This window comes from Anopheles stephensi, chromosome 2, assembly GCF_013141755.1.
Source record: "Anopheles stephensi strain Indian chromosome 2, UCI_ANSTEP_V1.0, whole genome shotgun sequence".
In the NCBI taxonomy this organism is placed as follows: Eukaryota; Metazoa; Arthropoda; class Insecta; order Diptera; family Culicidae; genus Anopheles; species Anopheles stephensi.
The window spans coordinates 79,765,389-79,790,154 of record NC_050202.1 but is presented as its reverse complement, the minus strand read 5'-3'; the positions used below and the strand labels follow the sequence as shown (position 1 = coordinate 79,790,154).

The window sequence follows — 24,766 nt, the reverse complement described above, 5'->3', positions numbered from 1 at the left end:
ACAATAGCAATGTACGTGGGCTAGTTTCACGCACACGTCTTAAACAAACGTCAGTTCAAAATGGGAGTTATATGAATTTTTGTATTCGATGGAAACGAAATTAAATCGTTTGCTCGACGGTTAGTTTTATTTTGCATTTGTATTTGCTTTATTCAGAAGTAGAAGAAATTTTTGAAGGATGCGAATGAATTCATAGCTAATCTTTGAAATCTAAGATTTAAGATCGTTACAAGTGGCGCATCTCCTACTGAATTGCAACGAACGTTTACTTCGTTTCGCTTCTTTGGCCACTAAAATCAACTTGAAAACTAAACTGGTCGTATAACAATATTACGGATACGGAGCCGTCCTGGCACGTTTCTTCCTGCTGTGGTTTCATATTCGATTGGTAACCAAACTGTTGCCAACGTACGGTACAACGAAATAAAAAGTTTGCCGCAAAGTATATCGGACGGCATAGCTAAATCGCTGGCACTCGGGTGCATTCCATGCACGATGCGCGCTTTCGTAGAGAAACGGAATATTTACGCTCGTACATTGTCGCATACGATAGTTGTAGTTTTGTTTGCTATCACATTAATCGCTACTTACTGTATAGAATAGGGATAATTATCATTCCAACACGTTCCTGCTACCAGCTATCGATGCTACTAAAACTCGAGCCGAACAATTCATTCATATAAAACACGATAAAATATCTACCGGGACTAATATCGCGGGGTACATCCGTTGTATGCTGTCAGTGTGGGCGCACATGTCGATTTCGCGTTTTAAAATGCTGATACGTTTCCATTTCCTTATCGGCGGTCAGAGTCACAACAACGCGACGGCGGTGGCTGCGGCAGCGGCTGTGCTGTCTAAGGTAACGATCCGAATTGACGATGGTTTCAGTACGCGACAGAAATGCCTTTGCCCTACGGGGTGGCACAAACCAAGAGACTCTGCCGGAACCAGCCTGTTCCGTTCCAACGTTCTCCCGAAGGCATATGGAAGATTGCTTCACTTTCACTGCGCCACTGCGGCTGCTTTACGCTTCATTTTGCACCAGCACGAGCTCCAGGCGCATTTTGTCCGGCGTGTCCCAGCAGCTTTTGCCGCAGGTCCACACGAGCACGTTGCCAAAGTCGATCGGCACCCGTTCGCCGTTCACCTCAAACCGCAGCTTCTCGATCATCGTCGGAAGCAGCTGAATTTCACAGATCATTTCATTCTTGCAGTACTGACAGTGGGGCGGAATGGCAATTTCCTTGATGGGCGCTATCAGCAACGGTAGAGCGTTACGCGAGTAGCGCAGCAACTGGCCAGGATTTTCCTGCAGCTTGCTCAGAAAAGAATGGAACATCAGATCGCCGTGCATGGGAATGCCCTTCTCGTACAGCTCTTGATCGTGGTTAGCTTTTGGCTGTTGCTTAGTTCCCGAAGCAACATTCTCCACCGTACTTTCGGGGCTAGTTTTCACTGTAAAATAAATAAAATAAAATAATGAATTTTACACATTCGCTCTAACTGTTAACAATTTGGCATTCTAACCATCCTCTTGTCTCTGATACTCGGCGAGCAGTTCCCGAACGTGATCCGATGCCAGCGGTGCAACGTATCGCTCCTCATCTACGCTTATGTACAGGCCCCTCAGCGTTACGTCCACAATGTTCCGTGGCACAACCTGGGGCTGCTTCAGCAGTGCGATTAGATCACGTTTCGGTGAGACGGGCGTATCCACTACAACGACCTCCGCTTCCAGTCCTTCAATCTCGGCCGACGCTCTCGTTGTGTAGAGATTATCGATCAGTTCTCCGCCTCCGGTAGCTCCACCGGACGGTCTACCATCACCGCGCGCGTTCGCATTCGTCTCGTCTACCCGAAGGTTTTCGAACCCAGGTATAGGTTCCGCTTCCATCGAATTGCTTTCGTCGTCCTCGTCGGACACCTTCTCGTACTGGATCACATTGCCATTCTCCTCGTTCAACAACTGTTCCGCGGCTACGCTACTCGTATCAACACGCATAAAGGTGGAGGTACTGAAATCCTCACGCGCCTCCTCCATACCCTCCTCCTGCACGTCCTCGTCCCAATCGTCGGCCCCGCTACACCACGATATCGTGGAATCCTTCGTCACCACCTTGCCGGACCGAATCTCCGTTAGACCGTCCGCGCCCGGAGAGCTCTTTTCAAGCGACTGTATCCGCAGGCACGTCCACGCCTGGGATTGCGTCGAGCAGGGTGCATTTAAACACGCGAACACGTACAACGTCCGGTGGAACTGCGAATCATCCAACGGTGCATAGATTTGCACGATCAATGGTCTTTGCTGGCCGCAGAAAATGCACGGTTGAACGTCCATCGCACCAGCAGGCCAATCCTAGGGCAGCCAGCATTGGGCAAACAAAGAAGGCAAAAATATCGATCGCAGTTATGTTCTGGGGCAGTGGGAATAGCAGCACCTTACTTACCGCATGGCCACCGATTTTGTTTGTCGTGTAGGATAGATAGGGTCGGTCCCTCTCCGCGATTGGTTCATCCTCGAACCCTAGCAGGACAAGCGTTTGTTTCTTGGCCATTATCCCGCAGGAACTTTGGCGTGGTAGTCAGTTCTTCAACGGGATCAGCTGGAAACAACTCTTCTTGAGCGAGGAGGATTGATTTTTTCTCGCCCAGTCTGTGGGAAACAGATTGTACTGACATTTTTAACCGTCAGAAACGCGCACACGCGCATTGACAACCACCAGCAGCTGTCAAAATAAACAGGTTTTTTTTTTATTTTGATCTTAAAAAATTTTTTGAAAAACTCGTTAAACGGAAATATACATTTGTTAGTTTATCGTTTCTTTTGCGAAAAAATACATTTGTTGATGTAAGCAACTTAAGCTGATATTACAATCGTATGTAAAACCCGTTTTAATAACTATTTTATTAAAGACAACGATGTTTATGATGCCGAACGACCGAATATTCAGATTTTGCACATAGCACAAGAAAGATGCGTTCACCTAACAAGTTCATAAGCTGCTGCAAATCCAAAACGTGTGATATTCCATGGAAACCCAAAAAAACAAGCTTTAACTTATGATGCTCAAGGAAACTTTTAAAATGCTTTATTCATACATTTAAATACCACCACGCAGACGAAGGACCAGATGGAGGGTGGATTCCTTCTGAATGTTATAGTCCGACAGGGTGCGGCCGTCTTCCAGCTGCTTGCCGGCAAAGATCAGACGCTGCTGATCTGGCGGGATTCCCTCCTTGTCCTGAATCTTGGCCTTCACATTCTCGATGGTATCGGATGGCTCAACCTCGAGGGTGATGGTCTTTCCGGTCAGAGTCTTGACGAAGATCTGCATGCCACCACGCAGACGAAGGACCAGATGGAGGGTGGATTCCTTCTGGATGTTATAGTCCGACAGGGTGCGGCCATCTTCCAGCTGCTTACCAGCAAAGATCAGACGCTGCTGATCTGGCGGGATTCCCTCCTTGTCCTGAATCTTGGCCTTCACATTCTCGATGGTGTCGGATGGCTCAACCTCGAGGGTGATGGTCTTTCCGGTCAGAGTCTTGACGAAGATCTGCATGCCACCACGCAGACGAAGGACCAGATGGAGGGTGGATTCCTTCTGGATGTTATAGTCCGACAGGGTGCGGCCATCTTCCAGCTGCTTGCCGGCAAAGATGAGACGCTGCTGATCTGGCGGGATTCCCTCCTTGTCCTGAATCTTGGCCTTCACATTCTCGATGGTGTCGGATGGCTCAACCTCGAGGGTGATGGTCTTTCCGGTCAGAGTCTTGACGAAGATCTGCATGCCACCACGCAGACGAAGGACCAGATGGAGGGTGGATTCCTTCTGGATGTTATAGTCCGACAGGGTGCGGCCATCTTCCAGCTGCTTACCAGCAAAGATCAGACGCTGCTGATCTGGCGGGATTCCCTCCTTATCCTGAATCTTGGCCTTCACGTTCTCGATGGTGTCGGATGGCTCAACCTCGAGGGTGATGGTCTTTCCGGTCAGAGTCTTGACGAAGATCTGCATGCCACCACGCAGACGAAGGACCAGATGGAGGGTGGATTCCTTCTGGATATTGTAGTCCGACAGGGTGCGGCCATCTTCCAGCTGCTTACCAGCAAAGATCAGACGCTGCTGATCTGGCGGGATTCCCTCCTTGTCCTGAATCTTGGCCTTCACATTCTCGATGGTGTCGGATGGCTCAACCTCGAGGGTGATGGTCTTTCCGGTCAGAGTCTTGACGAAGATCTGCATGCCACCACGCAGACGAAGGACCAGATGGAGGGTGGATTCCTTCTGGATGTTATAGTCTGACAGGGTGCGGCCATCTTCCAGCTGCTTGCCGGCAAAGATGAGACGCTGCTGATCTGGCGGGATTCCCTCCTTATCCTGAATCTTGGCCTTCACATTCTCGATGGTATCGGATGGCTCAACCTCCAAAGTGATGGTCTTTCCGGTCAGAGTCTTGACGAAGATCTGCATGCCACCACGCAGACGAAGGACCAGATGGAGGGTGGATTCCTTCTGGATGTTATAGTCCGACAGGGTGCGGCCATCTTCCAGCTGCTTACCAGCAAAGATCAGACGCTGCTGATCTGGCGGGATTCCCTCCTTATCCTGAATCTTGGCCTTCACATTCTCGATGGTGTCGGATGGCTCAACCTCAAGGGTGATAGTCTTTCCGGTCAGAGTCTTGACGAAGATTTGCATGTTGAAGCTGTTGAATAAAACAAATAAAAAACATCACAGCGTTAGTTTCAACTTCGTTTGTATACAAGCTTTATATAATTTTATCATTTCATGTGCAGCCCGGGACATTGAATGTGACATAATATTAGGTGGTAATATATAATGCTGTCATAATATCTTTTCCCTGAGCGAGGGAGCTCTAATCTAATTATACCATTACGATTTAACTTAAGCATTTCACAACCGACGAGCTTAGTGTTGACATAATTCGTCCGGCACTGTGCTTGTTTTTGCACGCATTACCATTTGGAACAATCTCGAACTATTTGCTACAAGCTTGTGACGGAAGCTTCTAGATGCAAATACTTCTGTGACCTGTGCTAAAAATATACTGATGACGAAATCCGACGTGTAAAAACATCATACATGATTCATTCAATTACGATAATTACATTTGCATATCGCCCTGAATAATGAACTACACTAATGTAAATTATTTATGCACCAGTAGTGAATCACAATGCACTTTTCTATTAAAATAATACTTATAAATCAATGAGTGAACAATCACATGCCGATCAAATATCGGAGAAGATTGAACGAATGCGCTATTTGCTCGCTATGGCGTTCGCAATGTGAAAATTAATTGTAGTCTCACAATGACGTCATCCTTTTAAGGGGACTAGCATTTACGTTCGCTTTGATGAGGCGTTTTCGTCAGCCGATTGGAAATTCGTTTCTGATGTTTGAAAATTTTCTCCCTATTGTTCTAGAAAGATCAGATTTACGAAAGCTCGCCTATTTGCTTCAATTGCTTCTGAACAGATTAAGCTCACAGCACAAAAACATTTTCTAAGAAGGAAACATTGAAAAATTACCACAATTTGGAACAAGGTGAACCACAATTTTGAAAGCGCTTAGTAGTGCTGATGAAACGAACGAAAGAAAACTGAATCTTAATGTATCCCAACTGCACAGCACAATTTCGAAGCAAAAGCAACGAAGCATTTCTGAAAGGGTAAATTAGCTGCCTGCACAAGCACAGCTCACTGCGTCATTACGCCATCTTGCAACCCAACAGGCACAGCAATCGCGGACTGGTTTTTCTTAACTTTTCCACACTAATTCATAAGTTCCGAACTCCAAAACGTTATTCTATGGTGAAATTACCTTCTTTACTATCAAGTTCACAATAATATTCTTTTATGCACTTAACACAATTGCAATTTTTTCCACTTTTCGTTTCAACACACTGCACGAACGTGAACTGCTTGCTAGGTAGCTATTTTCTCACTCATGCCAGCTTTGCCCGAGTCATCGCTTTTATAGACTGACGCGAGAAGAAAAGAAACAAGCAAATGTCATGACAGATGATATGCTGCGTCGACACGTTACAAATGTAAAGGCGAGATAGAAGTAAAAGTTTTTTTTTAATTTCTCAGTTGAATAATTTTTTTTTTAGTTTTACTTAAATAAAGGTGAATTAGATTTTTTACGGTTCTGTAGGTGAAATAATATTGCAACTCGTGTTTTCAACAACCATTCTTTCAATATCCCAAAGTGTACACGAAGCTGCTTGCTATACGTGTAAATCGTCATTAAAGTTTACACCGATTGTGCTCGTTCAGCTTTATACGATCGTTGTGTTTATTCAATGTACGTAGCAATAAAAAAAGGACATGCTGGGTAGAAAATAGGACAATGGGCTTGTTTTCTCGAACAGAGCGCATCTAGAGGCCTCCTTTGAGTCGCAGTACGAGATGAATGGTCGACGCCTTGATGATGCTATATTCCTGCAGTTGACGGCCGTCCTCCAGCTGTTTCCCGGCGAAGATCATTCGCTGCTGATTTGGTGGGATTTCCTCACGCTCATCGATCTGTTTCTTGACACTCTCAACCGTTGCCTCAGGTTCTGTGTCCACGGCAATGGTCTTGCCAGTCAACATTCTAACAAAAATCTGCATGCCACCCTTGAGTCGCAGAACCAAATGGATGGTAGAGCCTTTGATGATGCTGTATTCCTGAAGCTGACGACCGTCTTCCAGCTGTTTGCCAGCGAAGATCATACGCTGCTGATTTGGTGGAATTTCCTCCCGTTCATCGATCTGTTTCTTGACACTCTCAACCGTTGCTTCCGGTTCCGTGTCAATGGCAATTGTTTTTCCCGTAAGCATCCGCACAAAGATCTGCATGCCACCCTTAAGTCGGAGCACCAAATGCATCGTCGAACCGTGCTGAATATTGTAATCCGATATAATCCGACCATCTTCCAACTGTTTGCCAGCAAATATGATACGCTGCTGGTCCGGTTCAATACCTTCGCGTTCTAGGATTTTGTTTTTAATGTCCAAAACCGTCTCTGACGCGACAACATCAAGAGTGATCGTTTTTCCGGTTAATGTTTTCACGAAGATCTGCATCATTTATTGATAAAGCTGTATAAGAGAACAATGGTTATTAAGGTTTCATCTCCACAATTCAATTGCTTTCGACGACCAATCAATTACATCACGCTTGAATGACAAGAATTGCAGCCATGATCAAGTGCTCGTCATGATCGATCATGCTTTCTCTTCCGCGAATGGTTGCAGCGTCTTTGTTAGAGTATTTTTACTACAGCATCTGATCTTCGTTTGCTTCCCTTTTTCCTATCGTCAGGTACGTCACGCGTACATGAAGCGTGGTTAAAAATAAAAGTTCGTTGTCCAACGTAGAAGGTTACTAGCTATAGATACGTTGCACCGTATTTCCCTCACGTTTACAACTATTCGCACAGCCATGTGATGTCTGGTCGCGTCTTGATGTCGGCGAAATGTACCCCATCTGCTTGAATGAAACGAACATGATCATCGCAGTAATGACCCAGAAAAAAGGTGTAGGAAAAGAAAAACAAAGCTCACCTTTTTGTGGTTTTCCACTATCGCTTTTTTCACTATCGTTTTTAAAAGCAAGACTTCGAGGCTTAGCGAAAAGATATAAAATCACTTGAGCAAAAGCTTTGTGATCGAGATTGTTGCCAAATCAGACTGAGCCCATAGACAGCACGCTGAAAGCTTTTTATAGTATTAAGCGAGTGCGTCCGACGCATTACACGATTAGAATTCGAAAAGGCTTGCGCGTTCTATCAAAGAATTTTGGCAAGATGTAGCACATGGCACCTTCCGCGTTATTGTTTTTCTCGAATGCTACAAAAAGTAAGTAGCATATAATCAGCAGATTGCCCTGCGGTTTTCCATTTTTAAAGGCTTTAAACAACAATTTCAAAAGCAACTGATAGAAACCGTTTACCACTATTGTTTCATAATCAATAGAGGACCAGCACGTTCGTAGTAGTATAATTCGTCTGCTGCTTCTCTTTGTGAGGATATAGCACGGTTGGGCAAGGAAGTCCAGCTTCCTGGGCCCTTCAACACTACTCCGCGATTGTGAGACACGATCCTCTATGAATATGGGTCGGCAGCTAAAGGTCATATGTCCTAAACAGTATAATAATGTAAATTAAAACCTATTGACGCTATTTATTTATAGTTCTTAAAGTTAATTATTTACTGTTCTTCAATTATTTACTAAATAGTTTAATTATTATAGTTCATAAAACCATTACATAGCTAAAAGTTTTTGCAGGACAAGACAGGATACTGGAACAGCTGATACATACCGACGATTATATCAGGTTGGCCGTTGACTCTCGTCTTGGCAGAGAAATTATTTGTCTGCGGTCAAAGTCAATGCCAAAGACTTGGTAGATTTTGTGTTTCGTTTTTGTTTTGGCAACATGACAACATTGGATTGTTTGCTTGCAATTATGTCACACACACAGGACGATCGACACTATAAAAACCCTCGATCATTGTTCGAAGGACTCAAACAAGCAGGTGTCCTTGGGCAGAACTAGTGTTAATTATCGAATAGGGTTAATAGGAGCTGAGTTAACCGGTAAGTTGAGTTGAGTCCTGTTGAGTTTTGAGAGAAAGAGTTGAGCAAGATAACGCAGAACCCGAATGTGTATCACACTTTGATATCTTTCACAGGCACAATCATGCAGATCTTCGTGAAGATGTTGACTGGCAAGACCATTGCCGTGGACACTGAACCAGAAGCAACGGTTGAGAGTGTTAAGAAGCAGATCGACGAGCGTGAGGAAATCCCTCCGAACCAACAGCGTATGATCTTCGCTGGCAAACAGCTGGAAGACGGTCGTCAGCTTCAGGAATACAGCATCATCAAGGGCTCTACCATCCATTTGGTGCTGCGCCTCAAGGGTGGCATGCAAATCTTTGTGAAGATGTTGACTGGCAAGACCATTGCCGTGGACACAGAACCGGAAGCAACGGTTGAGAGTGTCAAGAAACAGATCGACGAGCGTGAGGAAATCCCACCAAATCAACAACGCATGATCTTCGCCGGAAAACAGCTGGAGGACGGTCGTCAGCTTCAGGAATACAGCATCATCAAGGGCTCTACCATCCATTTGGTGCTGCGCCTCAAGGGTGGCATGCAGATCTTCGTGAAGATGTTGACTGGCAAGACTATTGCCGTGGACACAGAACCTGAAGCAACGGTTGAGAGTGTCAAGAAACAGATCGACGAGCGTGAGGAAATCCCTCCGAACCAACAGCGAATGATCTTCGCTGGCAAACAGCTAGAAGACGGTCGTCAGCTTCAGGAATACAGCATCATCAAGGGCTCTACCATTCATTTGGTGCTGCGCCTCAAGGGTGGCATGCAAATCTTTGTGAAGATGTTGACTGGCAAGACCATTGCCGTGGACACAGAACCGGAAGCAACGGTTGAGAGTGTCAAGAAACAGATCGACGAGCGTGAGGAAATCCCTCCGAACCAACAGCGAATGATCTTCGCTGGCAAACAGCTAGAAGACGGTCGTCAGCTTCAGGAATACAGTATCATCAAAGGCTCTACCATCCATTTGGTGCTGCGCCTTAAGGGTGGCATGCAGATCTTCGTGAAGATGTTGACTGGCAAGACCATTGCCGTGGACACAGAACCGGAAGCAACGGTTGAGAGTGTCAAGAAACAAATCGACGAGCGTGAGGAAATCCCTCCGAACCAACAGCGAATGATCTTCGCTGGCAAACAGCTAGAAGACGGACGTCAGCTTCAGGAATACAGCATCATCAAGGGCTCTACCATCCATTTGGTGCTGCGACTGAAGGGAGGATCACCACTTAACGTCGACTAAGCGCATAAGTGAATGGTTACTAGATCAAAGAAAGCATGGAACAGGTTCAACCCCATTCCGTTGATAAGACAATGTGCAACAAAAAACGCAAACAAACTGCCAAAAATATTGATGAAATTTTTCAAATCATGAACGACCTCTACAAAGTGGAAGTGTACCTGATAATAAAACTTTTTGTTGAATAATTTTCTGTTCTAATTCATCTCTACCAACCTTGAAAGAAAACGAAGTTTCTATCTTGTTTTTGAAATTTTTAACGAAACTAGCGCAAAAGCTGTCAATTGTTTCGTCAAGTTGAATGTCAATTTTCCCATAGCTCGCCGGTGCTGTTTGTTTACGAAATGTGCTTCAGATCGAACGTGTTTTGGCTGCGAAAATTTGTTTTCCCTGAAAATGTGCGCCATTACGCGGGTATTTATCAAAAAAATCCGCAACTCAAACCTGCGACAGCAACGATTGAAACAATCAAAGCCAAACTTACCGCAAGCGATGTACCATCGACGGAAGAATGGAAAAACATTCGGTTGAACATATTGAATGAGCGAAGGTTCAACAGTACAAACGTTGATAGCGTGGTGCTAGGACTCTGTCCTAATTTGCGACTCGGCCAATCGTATATTAGCTTTTTGCAACAGCAAGGGCTACAAACTAACCTGGCGATTGTTGGAAAGTTGTTACGGCTTTACCGTCTAAAGGAGGATGCGATAAGCGAGGAAGATGAAACTGATATTTGGCGCATGTACCAAGAACTGCGGGAGCAGAATGCAATCCTCGATGCAAATACCTGCGAGCATGCGATCAATGCTCTGACATTGACTAAGCACTGGCGGCATTGCTTGGAGCTGCTAGAAATGATCAAAATTTCCGGTACACCGGATAGTTCGTCGTACAATTGCATTGCTACGAAAGCTTTCCAGACAGGTGACGAATCGACGGGCTGGCTGATGCTGCAAGAAATGTGTGAACACAAGCGCATCCCAAACGACGACAGCTTTCTAGCGTGGATAAATTACAGCCGTTACCAGCAAGGTCAAAGCTTTGCTGCAAATCTGGAACGAATGCTCCAGTTTACTCAGGATCACGCAGTTTTCCTATCCAAACGTATCGGGAAAGAGTTGCTTCAGCTACCGCAAGACATCGGCGTTAGCGCGCATGAAACGCGCATCACGGACAGTGGACAATGTTCTCACTGTAAAGGAAGGCTATCCAGCATTGTCGTACCGAAAGACATGTTCCAGAGAATGAAGGATAAGTTTCTCGAGTCGGTGCTGATCAATAAGGAAATTTTCAATCGCACCACTCCGCAAGAGCTGAACCGTTTCCAGGCGTTTCTGAAGAAAACTCTCCCGTACGACGTGGTAATCGATGGGCTGAATGTGGCTTTCTCTACGGGCAATCAAAAGAATCCTACCGTATACGCGCAACAAGTGGCCGCCGTCGTTCGACACTATGTTCGTCAGAAGCAGCGAGTGCTCGTTATTGGCCGAAAGCATATGGACAAGTGGCGCTCGAAGGAGATGAAGTACATTCGCGAAAACAGTTTTCTGTTTCTAACAGAAGATTTGTACGTATAGTTGGGGTGTTTTTTTTTTTACTTCCAGAAACAACACTTATAAGTTTCGTATCGTTTTAGGTCCCAAGACGATCCGTTTCTGCTGTATGCTGCATTGGAAAGCGGGCCAAAGACAGATTTCTTTTCGCGAGATCTGATGCGAAAGCACTCGTTCATGCTGGGCAATGAGCTGAGCGGTGTGTTCAAACGCTGGCAACAGGAGCATCAGTACTCGCTACTTTCCATCATGCCAGATGGACGGGTTATTATAAAGGCCCCGTTCAAGTACGAACTGTACGCGCACAAGTCCTGTGATAACCGCTGGCACGTACCACTGGTGGAGTACGGGTACCGTATACCAAAGGTGGAAAAGCAAACCGATTGGCTTTGCATGAGCATAAAATAATGTGAGCAACGATAGAGCTAGAATAAAGCAGTGGAAAAAATGCTAGTACAGTGTGAACACCACACGAGGCACGCTTTTTGTTTTTTTGTTGTGGCGGTTGGCAGCATGACAGCTGTTTTTGACAGTTAATTCCACGGTAGCTGTTTACATTGCAAAACAACAACAAAGCCGGTGTGGTGCCTGATGAACGCAGTTTCGAGAGGAAAGTTGGGCAATCTTTTACTCAAGAAAATTATTTCCAATGTGGCCATACAAGAAAATGTATCAAAATCGAGTGAAAGAGATGGCAGTAGCTTGGCACCCCAATCTAGTGCACCCAAAGCTAATAGTCCAGCAGTTGCAGCAGAGGATAAACACATCCATGAGCAAGATGAGCCGTCAGACAGCGAATCGGATGCAAGCAGCGTTGGCGATCATCTGGTTGACCCCAGTACGATAAATCTGGATGAAACATTCTTTTCTCAACCATTGCATGAACATCCTACTGCCAAAAGCGAGGATGCTGATTTAGCTTTATCGGGAAAAGCACACGAGCTGTCCGAATCGGAGGATGAGAACACCCCTGCCATCGAAGAGGACGACCGGATGTACCAAATATTTACTCAGATATCCGACTACGATAGGATGATGCAAGAAGTGAACGTTTGTAATGAGTCGCACGAACAAAGAAGAAGAGAACTAGGACTGTCTCAAGGGACACAGGCTTTCGACGACTGTGATGTCCCGTTTATGCTCACTCAAACGGAGGATATTCAAGAGGTCGCTGCGTGCGCAGGAGACAATCTCGACTGGGAGTGTGTAGCCGATCAGAACGCTCAAGCGGAGTCGCTCAACAACATCGAAATCATTGTTTCTGGTAGCAAGCAAAAGTCCACACGTGTGCTAAGTGCAGCCGAAAGACTGAAACGGTTGGAGCAGGAAAATACCAGAAAATTGTTCCTAGCCACTCACAAAACGCATCTGCTGTTACTGATCGCGTATGGCATTAGGGTTAATCAAACAGCCAATCGGAGCATGATCCAATGTGCCTCGGAACTGTATGAGCTGGTTGCGAATAGCGACTTTTCGATGTACGAAACAGTGAGTCTCGATCTTGTCCAATCCATAACGGCCTACTACAATACTGTGATGAAGCTTGTGATAACGGGTCCACGGATAATGAAACAGAGCAAAGCTTTTGAGCGGCAGCTGGCTTCCCGTGAGGTAACTTCCAGGAAAATGCTAAATATTATACTACTGGCACTGTTCCGCTTTTTAAGCGTTCGTGCAAGACTTGTAATGAATCTGGACGTGGTACCGAAACATCCACCAGCCGTTAAACCTATACCGAAGGAAAAGCATAAGAATGATCCAACGAAAACAACCGACGGTTCTGCACGGTACGGCAACGTTCCGCTTACTACAGCGGAAATATTAAAGCGTAAACCGGAAATACAGAAAATGTTTCAGCTGTCTCAGCTCGACGGGGGGGATGATGAGATCGTATCGAACAAGAAAGCACGCATACAGGTGACGCATGATAAATCAGAGCTATCGAAATTAAGTTCACCAGCTAAAAATCCAAAAATTTGCAAAAAAGCGGAGAAACAATCGGCCAAGCAGAACTCCAGCGAAGGCGAACAAAAAGTTCTAAGATTGATATCTTCTAAATACTTCCCGAAAAAGGCTGCCATGAATCAAATGGTCAGCGAGCGCGAGAATAAAAATCCCACCATTGGCAAGCTAAATTTTGCCAAGCTCCGGAAGACACCACAGGAATCAACGGTGAAAGATGATTCGAAATCGGAAGAAATTTCGCTTAAGTTAACGTCTTCCAAATACTTCAAGAAACGAGCTTCATCTGAACAAACCGCGGTATCGTGCGAACATAGAAAATCTAGTAAGGAACGGCCCAATTTAGCAAAACTTCGACGCCAGACGTCACCAGCTGCCGGCGAGAGTGTGAAAAGGGCGGAAGAAAAACACCGCATACCGGAGCTCGATACGTGGATTGAATGTTACCTCGAAAAGGAACGACGTTGGACCGTGGTGGAGGCCGCACTGGGGAGCACCGATTGTTTGGAGCTCGTGATCGATCGCATCCTTGCGCCACCGTTGTATGCTTTTGCCTGGGAAGCGGATGGTACTATCGTCGATGTTTCGCCACGCTATCGATGGAGCAACGAGCAGCTTGCATTAAAAAACCGTGTCGATACAAAATGGCTTCGAAAGACGCTCTCCAAGTATCGTCCTCGAGAGCTGGATGAAGCACATCTGCACGAGCAGACTGAATTCCGACTGCTTAAGCTGCGTGCACCAAGACCGATCACCATTGCTCAGTAAGTGACGGTCGTTTAGAACTGACCGTTCAACGCCGACTAATGATCACTTTGCGCTTTCCTTTCAGGTGCAAAAATCATCCATCGTACTGCTTGCGTCGACATCTGCAAAAATTTCAAGCGATCTACCCGCCAGATGCACCGCCGTTGGGCTTCGTCCAAGGAGAACCACTTTACGCTCGCGAATGTGTGCATACCTTACATTCGCGCGAAGTTTGGCTGCGGCACGCGAAAGTGATAAGACATTTCGAGCAGCCGTATAAAATTGTCCGCACCAAGCTGAAGCGGCAACCTGCCGATCTGGAATTGTTCGGCTACTGGCAAACGGAAGAGTACATCCCACCGGAGCCCGTCAACGGTATTGTGCCACGCAATGCGTATGGGAATATAGAAATCTTTAAAGCATGTATGCTACCCAAAGGCACGGTACACTTGAAACGTATGTATTCACGGCGAGGTAGCGGAGGATTGTTGTCGTCATACAGTTTTCAATTGCAGAGTATGGACTGTCGTACATTTGCCGCAAGCTTGGAATCGACTATGCTGTTGCGGTGGTTGGATTTGGGGTGCACGCCGGTGGTAACCATCCCGTGTTTGACGGCATTGTAATATGTGAGGAGCATCGCGATCGTTTGCTGGAGGCCTGGCAGCGGCATCAGGACGAAGCGGCACAGAAAAAGATAGAAAAGAAGCAAAGTGCGGTGTTGAGGAATTGGGTGAAGTTGGTGAAAGGTTTGCTTGTGCGAAGGAAGCTTAAACATAAGTATAATTTTGAAGGAATGTAGGAAAATTGTACAGTAGAAATGTTATTCGTTATTCCTGTCTTGGATGGTGTTGTTAAATTATGGACAATACTCAGAATTTATTTATGATGACCTATGCCTGCCCAATCAAAAGCTTACCAGATATGTTAGAATGACTATGACCAACATTAAATGCCAGTTGCAGTTGGATGGATAACCTCAGCGCCGATTGTGAGCCACCAAGAAGCTGTGCCGGATAGGGATCATCTTTAAAAAGTTTTTCCAGATCCTGTCATTGACGCGGATGACATAGACATTACTGCTTTGAGGCTCTCTTATGTAGTAGCCTAAGCTTACCAAACGATCCAGCATGCGGCAATACGCCATGGTTTAGATATTAATAAGGGGAATACCCAAATGATGGGGGTACCACCTGCAGTCCTGCTAACAAACACTGATTTACGCAGGAATGATGACCAGATAGAAGATCGTATCTATGAAGTCGTCAAGAACTTCACCCACTTGGATCTTATGAACCAAACCTTTCCTCTCAAAATACCTGTCGCAATGGACAACGTTGACCCGGTTTTCAAATATGGTAGTAAGACATGGACTCTGTCCACAACTGACGAAATCTTCTTTTTGATGCGTTTGAGAGCAAGTCTGAGTCGTCTGAGGTTTTAATGCTAGAGAAAAAAAGAGATATTACCAGACACGTACCATGTAGCTGATCTACGGATAATCAAACTCACAGCATCTGATGTTACCAGATTATGCTACACTTTTTCGTATCGCAAAGAATGCTCCGTTCCTGAGGTGACGTCATCTTTCATACTCACACTCCATTCTACTAGTATAGTGCAGGTTTTGTGCATGTAAAGGATATCCGAAAAATATTTAATCTCTAGTACGATCGTGTTGAGAAAGTCGAAGTCCTATGTCTCTTCTGAAGTCTCAGATTTGACCATTGCCAATAAAATGGCTAAGTTACCTAAAAAGGAACACCCTAGATTGAACATCCTAGACAACAATCTTGCACCAAATGTCCACACCTGTGCTTCACATGATTCATTTTCCAGAGCGATGTAAAATAACGAACGTTTTCTAATTTTACGTTAGTCTTATCAGCCCATGAGCACGCTTCTCCATTTCCGTTTTCTAGCGGCGTACATTGCATACTGGTCCGGATAGAGATTTCGCAGGATGCGAACGATTCTCGCCATAAATAGTTACGTTTGCGCGGATTATATCTTGACAGCTTCTCACGTTGATTGTTGTGGAGATATATAATTCCCAACCGAGCTGTGCCTCACTGCTGCAATCCGGCTCGTGGTGGGATGTTGCTGCCCCCAGTACGGTTAGTTCATTCATACGATGCAGAGCGCAACGATGGGCTCCTCGAAGCTTACCGTAGCCGAAGTGAGCGAGTCCTTACAGCGGTTTGGCATCGCGGACTATATAGTTTTCGTGGCTAGCTTGTTAGTATGTGTAGTGATCGGTGTGTACTTTGGGTGGAAAGATTGGAGCGTTCAGCGGGAACGGAAACAGAACGTAAGGCGTGGATCGGAAGCGCTCAACTATCTGGTCGGTGGGAGAAAGATGAAAATTTTCCCAGTTGCGATGTCCCTGATTGCTAGCTTCATTTCCGGCATTGCGGTCATGGGTGCGTCTACCGAGACGTATCTGCACGGTACTCAGTTTTGTTACATCTTCACCGGGATCATGCTGATGGCGGTTAGCATGAACTTCATCTTTCTGCCTGTGTACCAGGGACTGGAAATAACGTCTGCCTATGCCTACCTGCAGCTGAGGTTCGATCGCAGAATAAGGTTGCTTGGCTCTGGCCTGTTTACGCTGGCAACGGTGAGGATCAGCGGATGTGGTGTAGTTATTGATCATACAGATACTAACAGTTGCCGTGTTTTGGGGGTGATCGTTTCAGCTTCTTCATCTTCCAATCGTTATTTACGTCCCGGCGTTGGCATTCAATCAAGTGTCTGGTGTAAACGTACACATTGTATCCACCAGCGTTTGCATGGTGTGCATATTTTACACCTTGGTGGTAAGTACTATCAGCAGACAGGATATCCCAGTTCCGATGTTAGTAGTAACCAACCCGTCTACTCTTAAGGGTGGCATTAAAGCGGTCGTCTGGACGGATGTGATACAAATGTTAATTATGATTGGCGCCCTGATCCTGATCGTTGTCAAAGGAACAGCCGACATAGGTGGTCTAGGTGTGCTGATCGAAAGGAACATGGCAAGTGGACGGTTTGAGGCTCCAAAGTACGTGCAGATTGAAATGCTGAGAGTATCCGGTCCATTACTCACACCCGACTCATTCAGTTTCAGCTTGGATCCCACCGAGAGGCACACAATTTGGGCCATCTTTATTGGTGGCGGAAGCTTCTGGATGGGCAAAAACGCTATCCATCAGATGATGATCCAACGCTATCTGGCGCTGCCTACGTTTCGCGATGCACAGAAAGCCCTGGTGTGCTTCACGGTGGGCATAATTCTACTCCTGATGACCTGTTTCTACAATGGGCTGCTGATATATGCCACATTCTACGACTGTGATCCACTGACCACGGGATTGGCGAAGGCGAAGGACCAGCTGCTACCGGTACTGCTGATGAAAGTGCTCGGCAACTATCCCGGACTGGCGGGACTGTTCGTATCCGGCATTTTCAGTGCGTCGCTTAGTTCACTCTCCACCGGGCTTAATTCGCTATCGGCCATAATGTTGGAAGATTTCGTGAAACCTTTCGCAAGGCAGCCGTTGAGCGAACGCAGCACACGGTACATCATGCGTGGCACCGTGCTGGCCTTTGGCATCGTTGCGGTCGTGCTGGTACTGGTGGTAGAAAAGCTTGGTACCGTGCTGCAACTTTCGATGAGCCTGGTTCCGATTTCGTTAGGCCCACTGTTGGGGTTGTTTCTGCTGGGAATGTTGCTACCGTGGGTTGATTCGACTGTAAGTATTGGTATGGGTATGGACCGTTTGAAAAGAGTTTAAACGATGTTTTCCCCCCCTATTGTAGAGCGCCCTCGGTGGAGCTATATGTGGATTGTTCACCATGTCGTACATTGTCATTCGAGCACAAATAGCGGTAGCTGCAAAAGAGATGCCAATACTCGCGAAACCCGTATCGGTGGAAGGGTGCGAGTATGAGTTCGAGCTGCCACCAGGATACAACACAACCTCAACGCTTCCTACGCCACCGATCGAAAAGTCTATCCATCACGTGTCCTACCTGTTCTACACCTTCATCGGTGCCGTGACGACCGTTCTCGTGGGTTCCATTACTGCCGCCATCTTGCGACGTCAGCAGCCGGGCAAACTAGATCCGCTGCTGCTTGCTCCGTTTGTTAGAAAGATATATTTCCCAGAGTCCATACCACGTACTATCGTCACTACGCACACCTTTAATAAAGAGGATACCGAACTGTACGTTGTTGTTGTTGGTTCTCGAGTAGCATGCGTCATGCCTTATCCATCTCTCGATCGGATTACACGTGAAAGTGGCGTTCGGTGGGGATGATCAAAAGTCAAGAGGTTGTCTTATCATATCTGTTTAGCTGGGCTGGTCGGTTGACCGTTTCCGTCTTTGGTTGATGGTGGAGCTGCAACCCATGGGCACAGTTGACATAGGGACATTATTTATGCACCTTCTCATTGGACGCTTATCTCTCTGTCCGTCTCTGTACAGCTTGAGACAATGTTCGTTAGAGGGGTGCGTGTGAAAGTAGGCGTTTAACTCTCGCTCAGTTGTCCAGCAGTTGGACCGCAGAACGTTGTGCTAGTCCGCCATTCGTACATTGGAGCATCGTACCGTTTTAAGGTTTGTTTGCTAGTTCTTTGCGTTTCCTGATTCGGTCATTTTTGTTCACCAGCAAGTCTCCCTGCGTTCCACATTCGGAACATGGTTACTTGCAAGTATCAAGTGTGCGGTATGGTCCCACCTCTTTCGATTACGGTTCAAGCTAAGGCGTGTTACATTTTTACTGCAAATAAAAATATCTGGTGATGCTGTGAAGCTACAAACAGATCGTAAATTCAATTCACACGGACAACTCAGAGCTCGCTCTACTGAGAGTACACGTTTTCCCTCCATCTACGTCACGATGACGATCGCAACGATAAAGCTGCTTATCAGTGTTTACTTTCGTCTGGAAAAATGTGACCGTTAGTTATCGGAAATAATTTACTATCCAACAGCCGTGTATCCTAGTATAAGAGTGCTTTACCATCTCCGGTCGGCTTCGGATGGTTTTCAGTCGGTAGATCGTCCTGCAAAGAGGCGTAAGTCTAGCGCCTTGGAACGGAACACCCACCCAACAGGTTTGAAACAAGTTCGGCCTCGGAACAGACAGCGCAATTGGGGCACGATGGCTGATGTTACGATTTTGAACGGCAACGCACAATCGGTCGAGTCGATAATCAATGAAGATGGGCTGTTTACCACCGAGAGTGTAAAGCGGCCTGGCCCAAGCGTGGAAGACATCAGTCGCTCGCTGCAACGATTCAACTGGCCCGACTATGTAGTGTTTGTGCTGATGCTGATCAGTTGCATGGTGATCGGTGTCTTTTTCGGCTACAAAGATCATCAAAAGCATAAGCGCCAGAAGCATGCACGGCGCGGTTCGGAAGCGCTGGACTATCTGGTCGGGGGCCGGAAGATGAAAATCATTCCCGTAGCCGTGTCGCTGGTGGCGAGCTGGATCTCGGGCATCTCGCTGCTCGGCACGTCGACGGAAATCTACGTGTACGGCGTGCAGTACTGTTACATCGTGTGTGCCGTGGTGCTGATGGGCCTGTCGATGAACTACATCTTTTTGCCCGTCTTTCACGATCTTCAGATAACATCCGCGTACGAGGTTTGTGGCAAAAAGTGATGGCAGGAAAACTGCAAGTTCTAACCGTAATTCTGAACATCGATTTCAGTATCTGCAAATGCGATTCGACAAGCGTATGAGATTGGTCGGTTCTATACTGTTTACCCTGGCTAGTGTAAGTAAATTTCGGGGTGCTCTGCTTGCAGTTTGAAGTCTCTGTGTAACATCGATTTGTGTATGTGTGTGTGTGTGTTTTTCTGTATTGTAGATCCTGTGGTTGCCTATAGTGATTTATGTTCCAGCGCTTGCATTCAATCAAGGTACAATTAGAGCTACTAACCGTACTCTTCAAGATCATCACCTGAAGCCTGTGCTCTATTTTCAGTTTCTGGTGTGAACATTCACGTGATTACTCCGATTGTCTGTTTGGTGTGCATTTTCTATACAAGTTTGGTAAGAATGATGCCACGAGACAGTATTTCTTTCGTGCCTGGTACCTCTTTAACACTTCCTTAACGCTTCTTGAAAAGGGTGGATTGAAAGCTGTCGTATGGACCGATGTTATTCAAACCGGCATCATGGTTGGTGCAATGATTATCGTCATCATCAAAGGAACGGCGGACGTCGGAGGGCTTAGTGTAGTGATCGAAAGAAACTCGGCGGGCGGAAGATTCGAAGCTCCTGAGTAAGTGTAAAACGGAAATAGTTGCCAGCATTACTCTATTGTGACGATCGTTTTATCTACCCAGCTTCAATCCGGATCCTACGGCACGTAACACATTCTGGACACTGCTCATCGGTGGTACCTTCTTCTGGACGTCCACCAACGCCATCAACCAGAACATGATGCAGCGCTACCTGTCGCTACCCTCGTTAGGATCCGCGCGAAAGGCGCTGGTACTGTTCCTGATCGGAACAACCACCTTGCTGGCCATGTGCTGCTACAATGGGCTGCTCATTTTCGCCATGTACCACGACTGTGACCCGCTGACGACGGGATTGGCAAAGGCGAAAGATCAACTGGTGCCACTGCTCGTGATGGAAGTTCTGGGAGAGTATCCCGGACTGGCAGGGTTGTTTGTGGCGGGCATATTTAGTGCCGCGCTAAGCTCACTCTCTACCGCGCTGAATTCGCTGTCCGCCATTGTGCTGGAAGATTTCTGCAAACCGTTCGTTTCGAAACCACTGACCGAGACGCAAACGCGATACATTATGCGTTTTACCGTGTTGGCATTCGGTGCACTGGCCGTAATGATGGTGATCGTTGTGGAGAAGATGGGCGCTGTGCTGCAGTTGTCGATGAGCTTGGGACCGGTCACGTTGGGACCACTGTTTGGTCTGTTTCTGATGGGTTTCTTCTTTCCGCGTATCAATGGAAGTGTAAGTCGCGTTTGGGGATGTTGGCTTTTGATAAATTTGATAAACTACATTACTGACGTTTCGTCCCTCACTTCCTTAGTGTGCCATCGTAGGAACAACGGCAGGGTTGGCACTGATGTCGTACATCGTTATACGGTCGCAAATTTCGATTGCCCTCAAGGAAATCGTATTCGCCGAGAAACCGGTCACCGTGTCTGGCTGCCAGTATGAGTTTACCCCGAAGAATGGATCGTTGTTCGTGGAAGACTCAACGCCCGGCGAGAAATCGCTGCACCATGTGTCGTTTCTGTACTACACGATGATCGGTTCGGTGGTGCCTACGATTGTGGGCTATCTGTCCTCGTTCGTACTACCGCGTTCGAAAACCGACGACATCGATCCGCTACTATTGGCACCGTTCCTGCGCCGTTTCTATCACACTCGTGACAGTAAGGCTAATCACATGACAGAGGTATTGCATGAGTTCGAAACCAAAGACATTCAGCTGTAAGTAGCGAGCGTGGCCGAGATCATGGTACAAACCGAGCGCCACTATCACTGTACATTAATTGTTCGGATTAGAGTATTACTGAGAGGTTGGAGATTGTAGTGTAGCCAGTATGATTACAGTGTTGATACGCGAGTATGTAAAAGAGTTCACAACTAGTTGAATATTCCGTTCTGGCAAGAAATAAAAAAGCTATTCAATAAACAACCACCTTACACGCCAGTCTTGTAATGTGCATTGAGGAGAAGCGTAGTTTGGGAACAAAAAGTCATTTACTGTAACACGCTATCACAATACACAGCTCCGAAAGCGTCGCCAGTATGACCTACTCTGAAACCATCTCAATAAATCATGGAGGCGCACGCCTATTCGAGAGCTACGTTTTCATTGTTTAACGTTAATCTTGAGGTTAGGGTGATGTCCACTGGAATCCGCTTACTACCAGCAGGAAGATGACGCTTGTGACTAAAGTGTTACTTCCTAAATTCGTAGTTTGGAAACATTCTACGCTTTTTTGTTCAACGTGAAGCATCATGGACAAGCCACATGGCCAAGGAAAGTAAAAAATAAATATAAATACACAATTACTCGGGCTATCTTGACACGCGGCGTTGTCCGACGATCATATATTATTGCTTATCTTTGTTGATGAAGGGATTCACGGGGCACTGGCGGTAGATAAACGGTCGTCGGTGGAAACCGGGTACAGCGGTGGCGTCATCAATCGTGTTGGTCAGTCCCGGTTACATTGGTCGGTTGAGTACGTCGTACAGTGGAGGGTTCGTCGAGCGGCTCAGTCATGTCGAGTGATTGGTTGTTGAACGGTAACAGTGGAGAAGATTATTCGAACGATGAAACAGCGAACTACGAGGAACAGGACTCATCCGGACAGACAATCGACTCGATCAGTCGATCGTTGCAACGGTTTGATTGGCCCGACTATGTAGTGTTTGTGCTGATGTTGCTGATCTGCGTCGTGATTGGGATATTCTTCGGTTACCAAGATCACAAGAAGCATAAGCAACGCCGAAAGGAGGCGCGCAGAGAGTCGGAAGCGCTGGATTATTTGGTCGGTGGGAGAAAGATGCAGATATTCCCCGTATCGGTATCGTTGGTTGCGAGCTGGATCTCGGGCATCTCGCTACTGGGGACATCTACCGAGATTTATGTGTATGGCACGCAGTACTGTTACATCGTGTTTGCGGTCATTATAATGGGGTTTGTGATGCATCACGTTTTTCTGCCAGTATTCCACGAGCTCCAAATTACATCGGCCTATGAGGTAAGCGTGAGCGGACATCAGGAGTGCAAAATCGTAACGCTGTTTCCACCTTCTTCCGCAGTACCTGCAGCGAAGATTCGATCATCGAATGCGACTTTTTGGATCAATACTGTTCACTGTGGCTTGTGTAAGTATTTGTAGCTGGGTCTGGTAGTAGTGAAATATACAATTGGATGAAGTTTAATCGATATTCTCCCGAAGTTGCTTTGGATGCCTATCGTTATCTACGTCCCAGCATTAGCGTTCAATCAAGGTATATTTAATCGTAAAAACGAATCGTACGAGGAAGGAATTGTAGTCATATGTTCTAATTTTTAGTAACTGGACTGAGTATACGCGTCGTTACACCGATCGTCTGCATGATCTGTGTGTTCTACACCAGCATTGTAAGTACATTTTGGCTTATTCAAAACATCCCAAAGAACTGACATAGGATATCTTCTACTGCTCGAATGCTTTAGGGTGGCCTAAAAGCTGTAGTCTGGACGGATGTGATACAGTCCGGTGTGACGTTGCTAGCGCTGCTGGCCGTTCTAATCAAAGGCACTTACGACGTGGGAGGACCTGCGGAAGTCTTGCAACGAAATATTGCCGGCGATCGGCTGGAAGCTCCAATCGTCGATCCCGATCCTACGCTTCGCCACTCCATCTGGATCATCTTGCTCGGTGCTCCTGTTTGGTTTTGCTACGGTGTATCCTGCAGTCAGGACATGATTCAACGGTTTCTAGCATTACCTACACTTCAAGATGCTCGAAAAGCCTTGAAAGGCTTCGTGATTGGATGGATAGTAGTTAATTTATTATTCTTTTTAATCGGTATGCTCGTGTACGCTACGTACTATCGATGTGATCCTCTGACGACACAGTTGGCCAGAGCGAAGGATCAACTGCTGCCCCTGTTTGTGATGGAGACGTTTGCAGCGTATCCGGGCATGACGGGAGTGTTTGTGGCAGGTATCTTCAGTGCAGCTCTTAGCTCGTTGTCATCGGCACTGAATGCTCTATCGGCTATCACACTGGAGGACTTTTTCAAGCCATACAGCAAGAAACCGTTGACAGAAAAACAGATCAATTATATTATGCGGGGCTCTGTGTTGGTATACGGTGCGCTATCCGTGTTACTATCGATGTTGGTGGAGCATCTAGGTACGGTGATGCAGTTAACTATGACCCTTAGTTCAGCCTCTGGAGCGCCCCTTTTTGGGCTGTTTGTTATGGGTATATTGATGCCCTGGGTAAATGGGACGGTAATTCCTTTTTTTTCTGTTTAATTTTTCCTGTTGATTATGATCGATACATATGTCTCGTTTTATTGCAGGGAGCCTTGTATGGTGGCGTTACTGGCCTGCTCGTGATGCTGTACATGTGTTACAAAGCGCAATATTCGATCGCGACGGGGAGCCGGACGTTCGACATGAAACCTGTTTCGGTGGAAGACTGTCCCTATGAGTATTCATACAACTCAACTGTTGGGTTTACAGATGCAGAGTCCGACCTCGACCAGGTAGAAAAGTCAATCTATCACATGTCATACATGTACTTTACACTGTTCGGAACGAGCGTCACTTGCCTGTCAGGCACTATAGTAAGTTTTCTCACGAAACTACGAGGCAAGGATCGTCAGAAGTCGATCGATCCGAAGCTATTAGCACCGTGTATAAGAAAGATGCAATCGGGTGAAATACCGCTTACCTTCCAAGCAGTACCAACAGACAGCAAACAGGCTGAGACGAGCGAAACAGCTTCGAAAGAAGCTGAAGAAGGATGAGTTGTAGTTGCTGGTAGGATACCTACTTTTTTAGTAGAAGTATGAAGTACACGAAATTCAAATACTTCTTGGAATTGAGCTTACTTGAAACATTTCAGAAAGAAAC

At 46.3% G+C, this 24,766-nt stretch overlaps 9 protein-coding genes and 1 long non-coding RNA gene across 13 annotated transcripts; 6 read left to right on the top strand and 4 right to left on the bottom strand.

The window, feature by feature from the left end:
* Positions 1 to 120: 120 nt before the first annotated feature.
* On the bottom strand, positions 121 to 2,697 carry LOC118505461 (programmed cell death protein 2-like). Its single transcript, XM_036041263.1, has 3 exons — positions 2,451 to 2,697; positions 1,531 to 2,359; positions 121 to 1,458 (listed from the first exon to the last, which is right to left on the bottom strand). Exons 1-3 carry the CDS (start codon positions 2,556 to 2,558, stop codon positions 1,028 to 1,030), a joined length of 1,368 nt encoding a protein of 455 aa, XP_035897156.1. The 5' UTR covers positions 2,559 to 2,697; the 3' UTR covers positions 121 to 1,027.
* Positions 2,698 to 3,061: 364 nt separating this feature from the next.
* LOC118505460 (polyubiquitin-C) lies at positions 3,062 to 6,027 on the bottom strand. Its single transcript, XM_036041262.1, has 2 exons — positions 5,856 to 6,027; positions 3,062 to 4,713 (listed from the first exon to the last, which is right to left on the bottom strand). Exon 2 carries the CDS (start codon positions 4,704 to 4,706, stop codon positions 3,105 to 3,107), a length of 1,602 nt encoding a protein of 533 aa, XP_035897155.1. The 5' UTR covers positions 4,707 to 4,713; positions 5,856 to 6,027; the 3' UTR covers positions 3,062 to 3,104.
* A 277-nt stretch (positions 6,028 to 6,304) lies between these two features.
* Positions 6,305 to 7,715, bottom strand: LOC118505464 (polyubiquitin-B-like). 4 transcript variants are annotated; one of them, XM_036041269.1, is made up of 3 exons: positions 7,586 to 7,715; positions 7,193 to 7,508; positions 6,305 to 7,120 (listed from the first exon to the last, which is right to left on the bottom strand). In XM_036041269.1, exon 3 carries the CDS (start codon positions 7,106 to 7,108, stop codon positions 6,416 to 6,418), a length of 693 nt encoding a protein of 230 aa, XP_035897162.1. In that variant the 5' UTR covers positions 7,109 to 7,120; positions 7,193 to 7,508; positions 7,586 to 7,715; the 3' UTR covers positions 6,305 to 6,415. The 4 variants fall into 4 exon arrangements, with proteins under 4 accessions (XP_035897162.1, XP_035897159.1, XP_035897158.1 ...); XM_036041266.1 differs by having other exon boundaries at positions 6,305 to 7,511; positions 7,586 to 7,708; XM_036041265.1 differs by having other exon boundaries at positions 6,305 to 7,508; positions 7,586 to 7,708.
* Positions 7,716 to 8,491: 776 nt separating this feature from the next.
* On the top strand, positions 8,492 to 10,070 carry LOC118505463 (polyubiquitin-like). The gene is made up of 2 exons (XM_036041264.1): positions 8,492 to 8,621; positions 8,717 to 10,070. The coding sequence occupies exon 2, from the start codon at positions 8,725 to 8,727 to the stop codon at positions 9,883 to 9,885; it is 1,161 nt and encodes a 386-aa protein (XP_035897157.1). The 5' UTR covers positions 8,492 to 8,621; positions 8,717 to 8,724; the 3' UTR covers positions 9,886 to 10,070.
* Positions 10,071 to 10,189: 119 nt separating this feature from the next.
* LOC118505457 (mitochondrial ribonuclease P catalytic subunit) lies at positions 10,190 to 11,907 on the top strand. Its single transcript, XM_036041258.1, has 2 exons — positions 10,190 to 11,449; positions 11,519 to 11,907. The coding sequence occupies exons 1-2, from the start codon at positions 10,227 to 10,229 to the stop codon at positions 11,841 to 11,843; spliced, it is 1,548 nt and encodes a 515-aa protein (XP_035897151.1). The 5' UTR covers positions 10,190 to 10,226; the 3' UTR covers positions 11,844 to 11,907.
* LOC118505452 (DNA repair protein complementing XP-C cells homolog) lies at positions 11,900 to 14,977 on the top strand. Its single transcript, XM_036041252.1, has 3 exons — positions 11,900 to 14,161; positions 14,230 to 14,600; positions 14,660 to 14,977. Exons 1-3 carry the CDS (start codon positions 12,027 to 12,029, stop codon positions 14,944 to 14,946), a joined length of 2,793 nt encoding a protein of 930 aa, XP_035897145.1. The 5' UTR covers positions 11,900 to 12,026; the 3' UTR covers positions 14,947 to 14,977.
* LOC118505459 lies at positions 14,629 to 15,747 on the bottom strand. The gene is made up of 3 exons (XR_004905425.1): positions 15,657 to 15,747; positions 15,064 to 15,590; positions 14,629 to 14,804 (listed from the first exon to the last, which is right to left on the bottom strand). It is a non-coding gene; the product is annotated as an uncharacterized LOC118505459 (long non-coding RNA).
* Positions 15,748 to 16,212: 465 nt separating this feature from the next.
* Positions 16,213 to 18,484, top strand: LOC118505454 (sodium-coupled monocarboxylate transporter 1-like). Its single transcript, XM_036041254.1, has 5 exons — positions 16,213 to 16,767; positions 16,847 to 16,966; positions 17,036 to 17,190; positions 17,251 to 17,881; positions 17,949 to 18,484. The coding sequence occupies exons 1-5, from the start codon at positions 16,279 to 16,281 to the stop codon at positions 18,447 to 18,449; spliced, it is 1,896 nt and encodes a 631-aa protein (XP_035897147.1). The 5' UTR covers positions 16,213 to 16,278; the 3' UTR covers positions 18,450 to 18,484.
* A 96-nt stretch (positions 18,485 to 18,580) lies between these two features.
* LOC118505455 (sodium-coupled monocarboxylate transporter 1-like) lies at positions 18,581 to 21,862 on the top strand. The gene is made up of 8 exons (XM_036041255.1): positions 18,581 to 18,749; positions 19,127 to 19,785; positions 19,853 to 19,918; positions 20,012 to 20,063; positions 20,129 to 20,196; positions 20,274 to 20,428; positions 20,493 to 21,123; positions 21,203 to 21,862. Exons 2-8 carry the CDS (start codon positions 19,297 to 19,299, stop codon positions 21,611 to 21,613), a joined length of 1,872 nt encoding a protein of 623 aa, XP_035897148.1. The 5' UTR covers positions 18,581 to 18,749; positions 19,127 to 19,296; the 3' UTR covers positions 21,614 to 21,862.
* A 408-nt stretch (positions 21,863 to 22,270) lies between these two features.
* On the top strand, positions 22,271 to 24,727 carry LOC118505453 (sodium-coupled monocarboxylate transporter 1-like). The gene is made up of 6 exons (XM_036041253.1): positions 22,271 to 22,892; positions 22,954 to 23,019; positions 23,094 to 23,145; positions 23,211 to 23,278; positions 23,354 to 24,139; positions 24,211 to 24,727. Exons 1-6 carry the CDS (start codon positions 22,410 to 22,412, stop codon positions 24,658 to 24,660), a joined length of 1,905 nt encoding a protein of 634 aa, XP_035897146.1. The 5' UTR covers positions 22,271 to 22,409; the 3' UTR covers positions 24,661 to 24,727.
* The last annotated feature ends 39 nt before the right edge of the window (positions 24,728 to 24,766 follow it).

What these genes read in the sequence shown, in the direction of transcription:
- LOC118505461 (XM_036041263.1), bottom strand. Translation starts at nt 2,558, where the DNA reads ATGGCCAAGAAACAAACGCTTGTCCTGCTAGGGTTCGAGGATGAACCA. An exon ending in ACAAAATCGGTGGCCATGCG is followed by an intron (nt 2,360 to 2,450) that starts GTAAGTAAGGTG and finishes TGGCTGCCCTAG; the next exon opens with GATTGGCCTGCTGGTGCGAT. An exon ending in GTATCAGAGACAAGAGGATG is followed by an intron (nt 1,459 to 1,530) that starts GTTAGAATGCCA and finishes TTTATTTTACAG; the next exon opens with TGAAAACTAGCCCCGAAAGT.
- LOC118505460 (XM_036041262.1), bottom strand. Translation starts at nt 4,706, where the DNA reads ATGCAAATCTTCGTCAAGACTCTGACCGGAAAGACTATCACCCTTGAG.
- LOC118505464 (XM_036041269.1), bottom strand. Translation starts at nt 7,108, where the DNA reads ATGATGCAGATCTTCGTGAAAACATTAACCGGAAAAACGATCACTCTT.
- LOC118505463 (XM_036041264.1), top strand. Translation starts at nt 8,725, where the DNA reads ATGCAGATCTTCGTGAAGATGTTGACTGGCAAGACCATTGCCGTGGAC.
- LOC118505457 (XM_036041258.1), top strand. Translation starts at nt 10,227, where the DNA reads ATGTGCTTCAGATCGAACGTGTTTTGGCTGCGAAAATTTGTTTTCCCT. An exon ending in CTGTTTCTAACAGAAGATTT is followed by an intron (nt 11,450 to 11,518) that starts GTACGTATAGTT and finishes GTATCGTTTTAG; the next exon opens with GTCCCAAGACGATCCGTTTC.
- LOC118505452 (XM_036041252.1), top strand. Translation starts at nt 12,027, where the DNA reads ATGAACGCAGTTTCGAGAGGAAAGTTGGGCAATCTTTTACTCAAGAAA. An exon ending in AGACCGATCACCATTGCTCA is followed by an intron (nt 14,162 to 14,229) that starts GTAAGTGACGGT and finishes CTTTCCTTTCAG; the next exon opens with GTGCAAAAATCATCCATCGT. An exon ending in AGGCACGGTACACTTGAAAC is followed by an intron (nt 14,601 to 14,659) that starts GTATGTATTCAC and finishes TTTCAATTGCAG; the next exon opens with AGTATGGACTGTCGTACATT.
- LOC118505454 (XM_036041254.1), top strand. Translation starts at nt 16,279, where the DNA reads ATGCAGAGCGCAACGATGGGCTCCTCGAAGCTTACCGTAGCCGAAGTG. An exon ending in GCCTGTTTACGCTGGCAACG is followed by an intron (nt 16,768 to 16,846) that starts GTGAGGATCAGC and finishes TGATCGTTTCAG; the next exon opens with CTTCTTCATCTTCCAATCGT. An exon ending in GCATATTTTACACCTTGGTG is followed by an intron (nt 16,967 to 17,035) that starts GTAAGTACTATC and finishes TCTACTCTTAAG; the next exon opens with GGTGGCATTAAAGCGGTCGT.
- LOC118505455 (XM_036041255.1), top strand. Translation starts at nt 19,297, where the DNA reads ATGGCTGATGTTACGATTTTGAACGGCAACGCACAATCGGTCGAGTCG. An exon ending in GGAAGATTCGAAGCTCCTGA is followed by an intron (nt 20,429 to 20,492) that starts GTAAGTGTAAAA and finishes TTATCTACCCAG; the next exon opens with CTTCAATCCGGATCCTACGG. An exon ending in TTCCGCGTATCAATGGAAGT is followed by an intron (nt 21,124 to 21,202) that starts GTAAGTCGCGTT and finishes TCACTTCCTTAG; the next exon opens with TGTGCCATCGTAGGAACAAC.
- LOC118505453 (XM_036041253.1), top strand. Translation starts at nt 22,410, where the DNA reads ATGTCGAGTGATTGGTTGTTGAACGGTAACAGTGGAGAAGATTATTCG. An exon ending in AAATTACATCGGCCTATGAG is followed by an intron (nt 22,893 to 22,953) that starts GTAAGCGTGAGC and finishes CTTCTTCCGCAG; the next exon opens with TACCTGCAGCGAAGATTCGA. An exon ending in AGCATTAGCGTTCAATCAAG is followed by an intron (nt 23,146 to 23,210) that starts GTATATTTAATC and finishes TCTAATTTTTAG; the next exon opens with TAACTGGACTGAGTATACGC.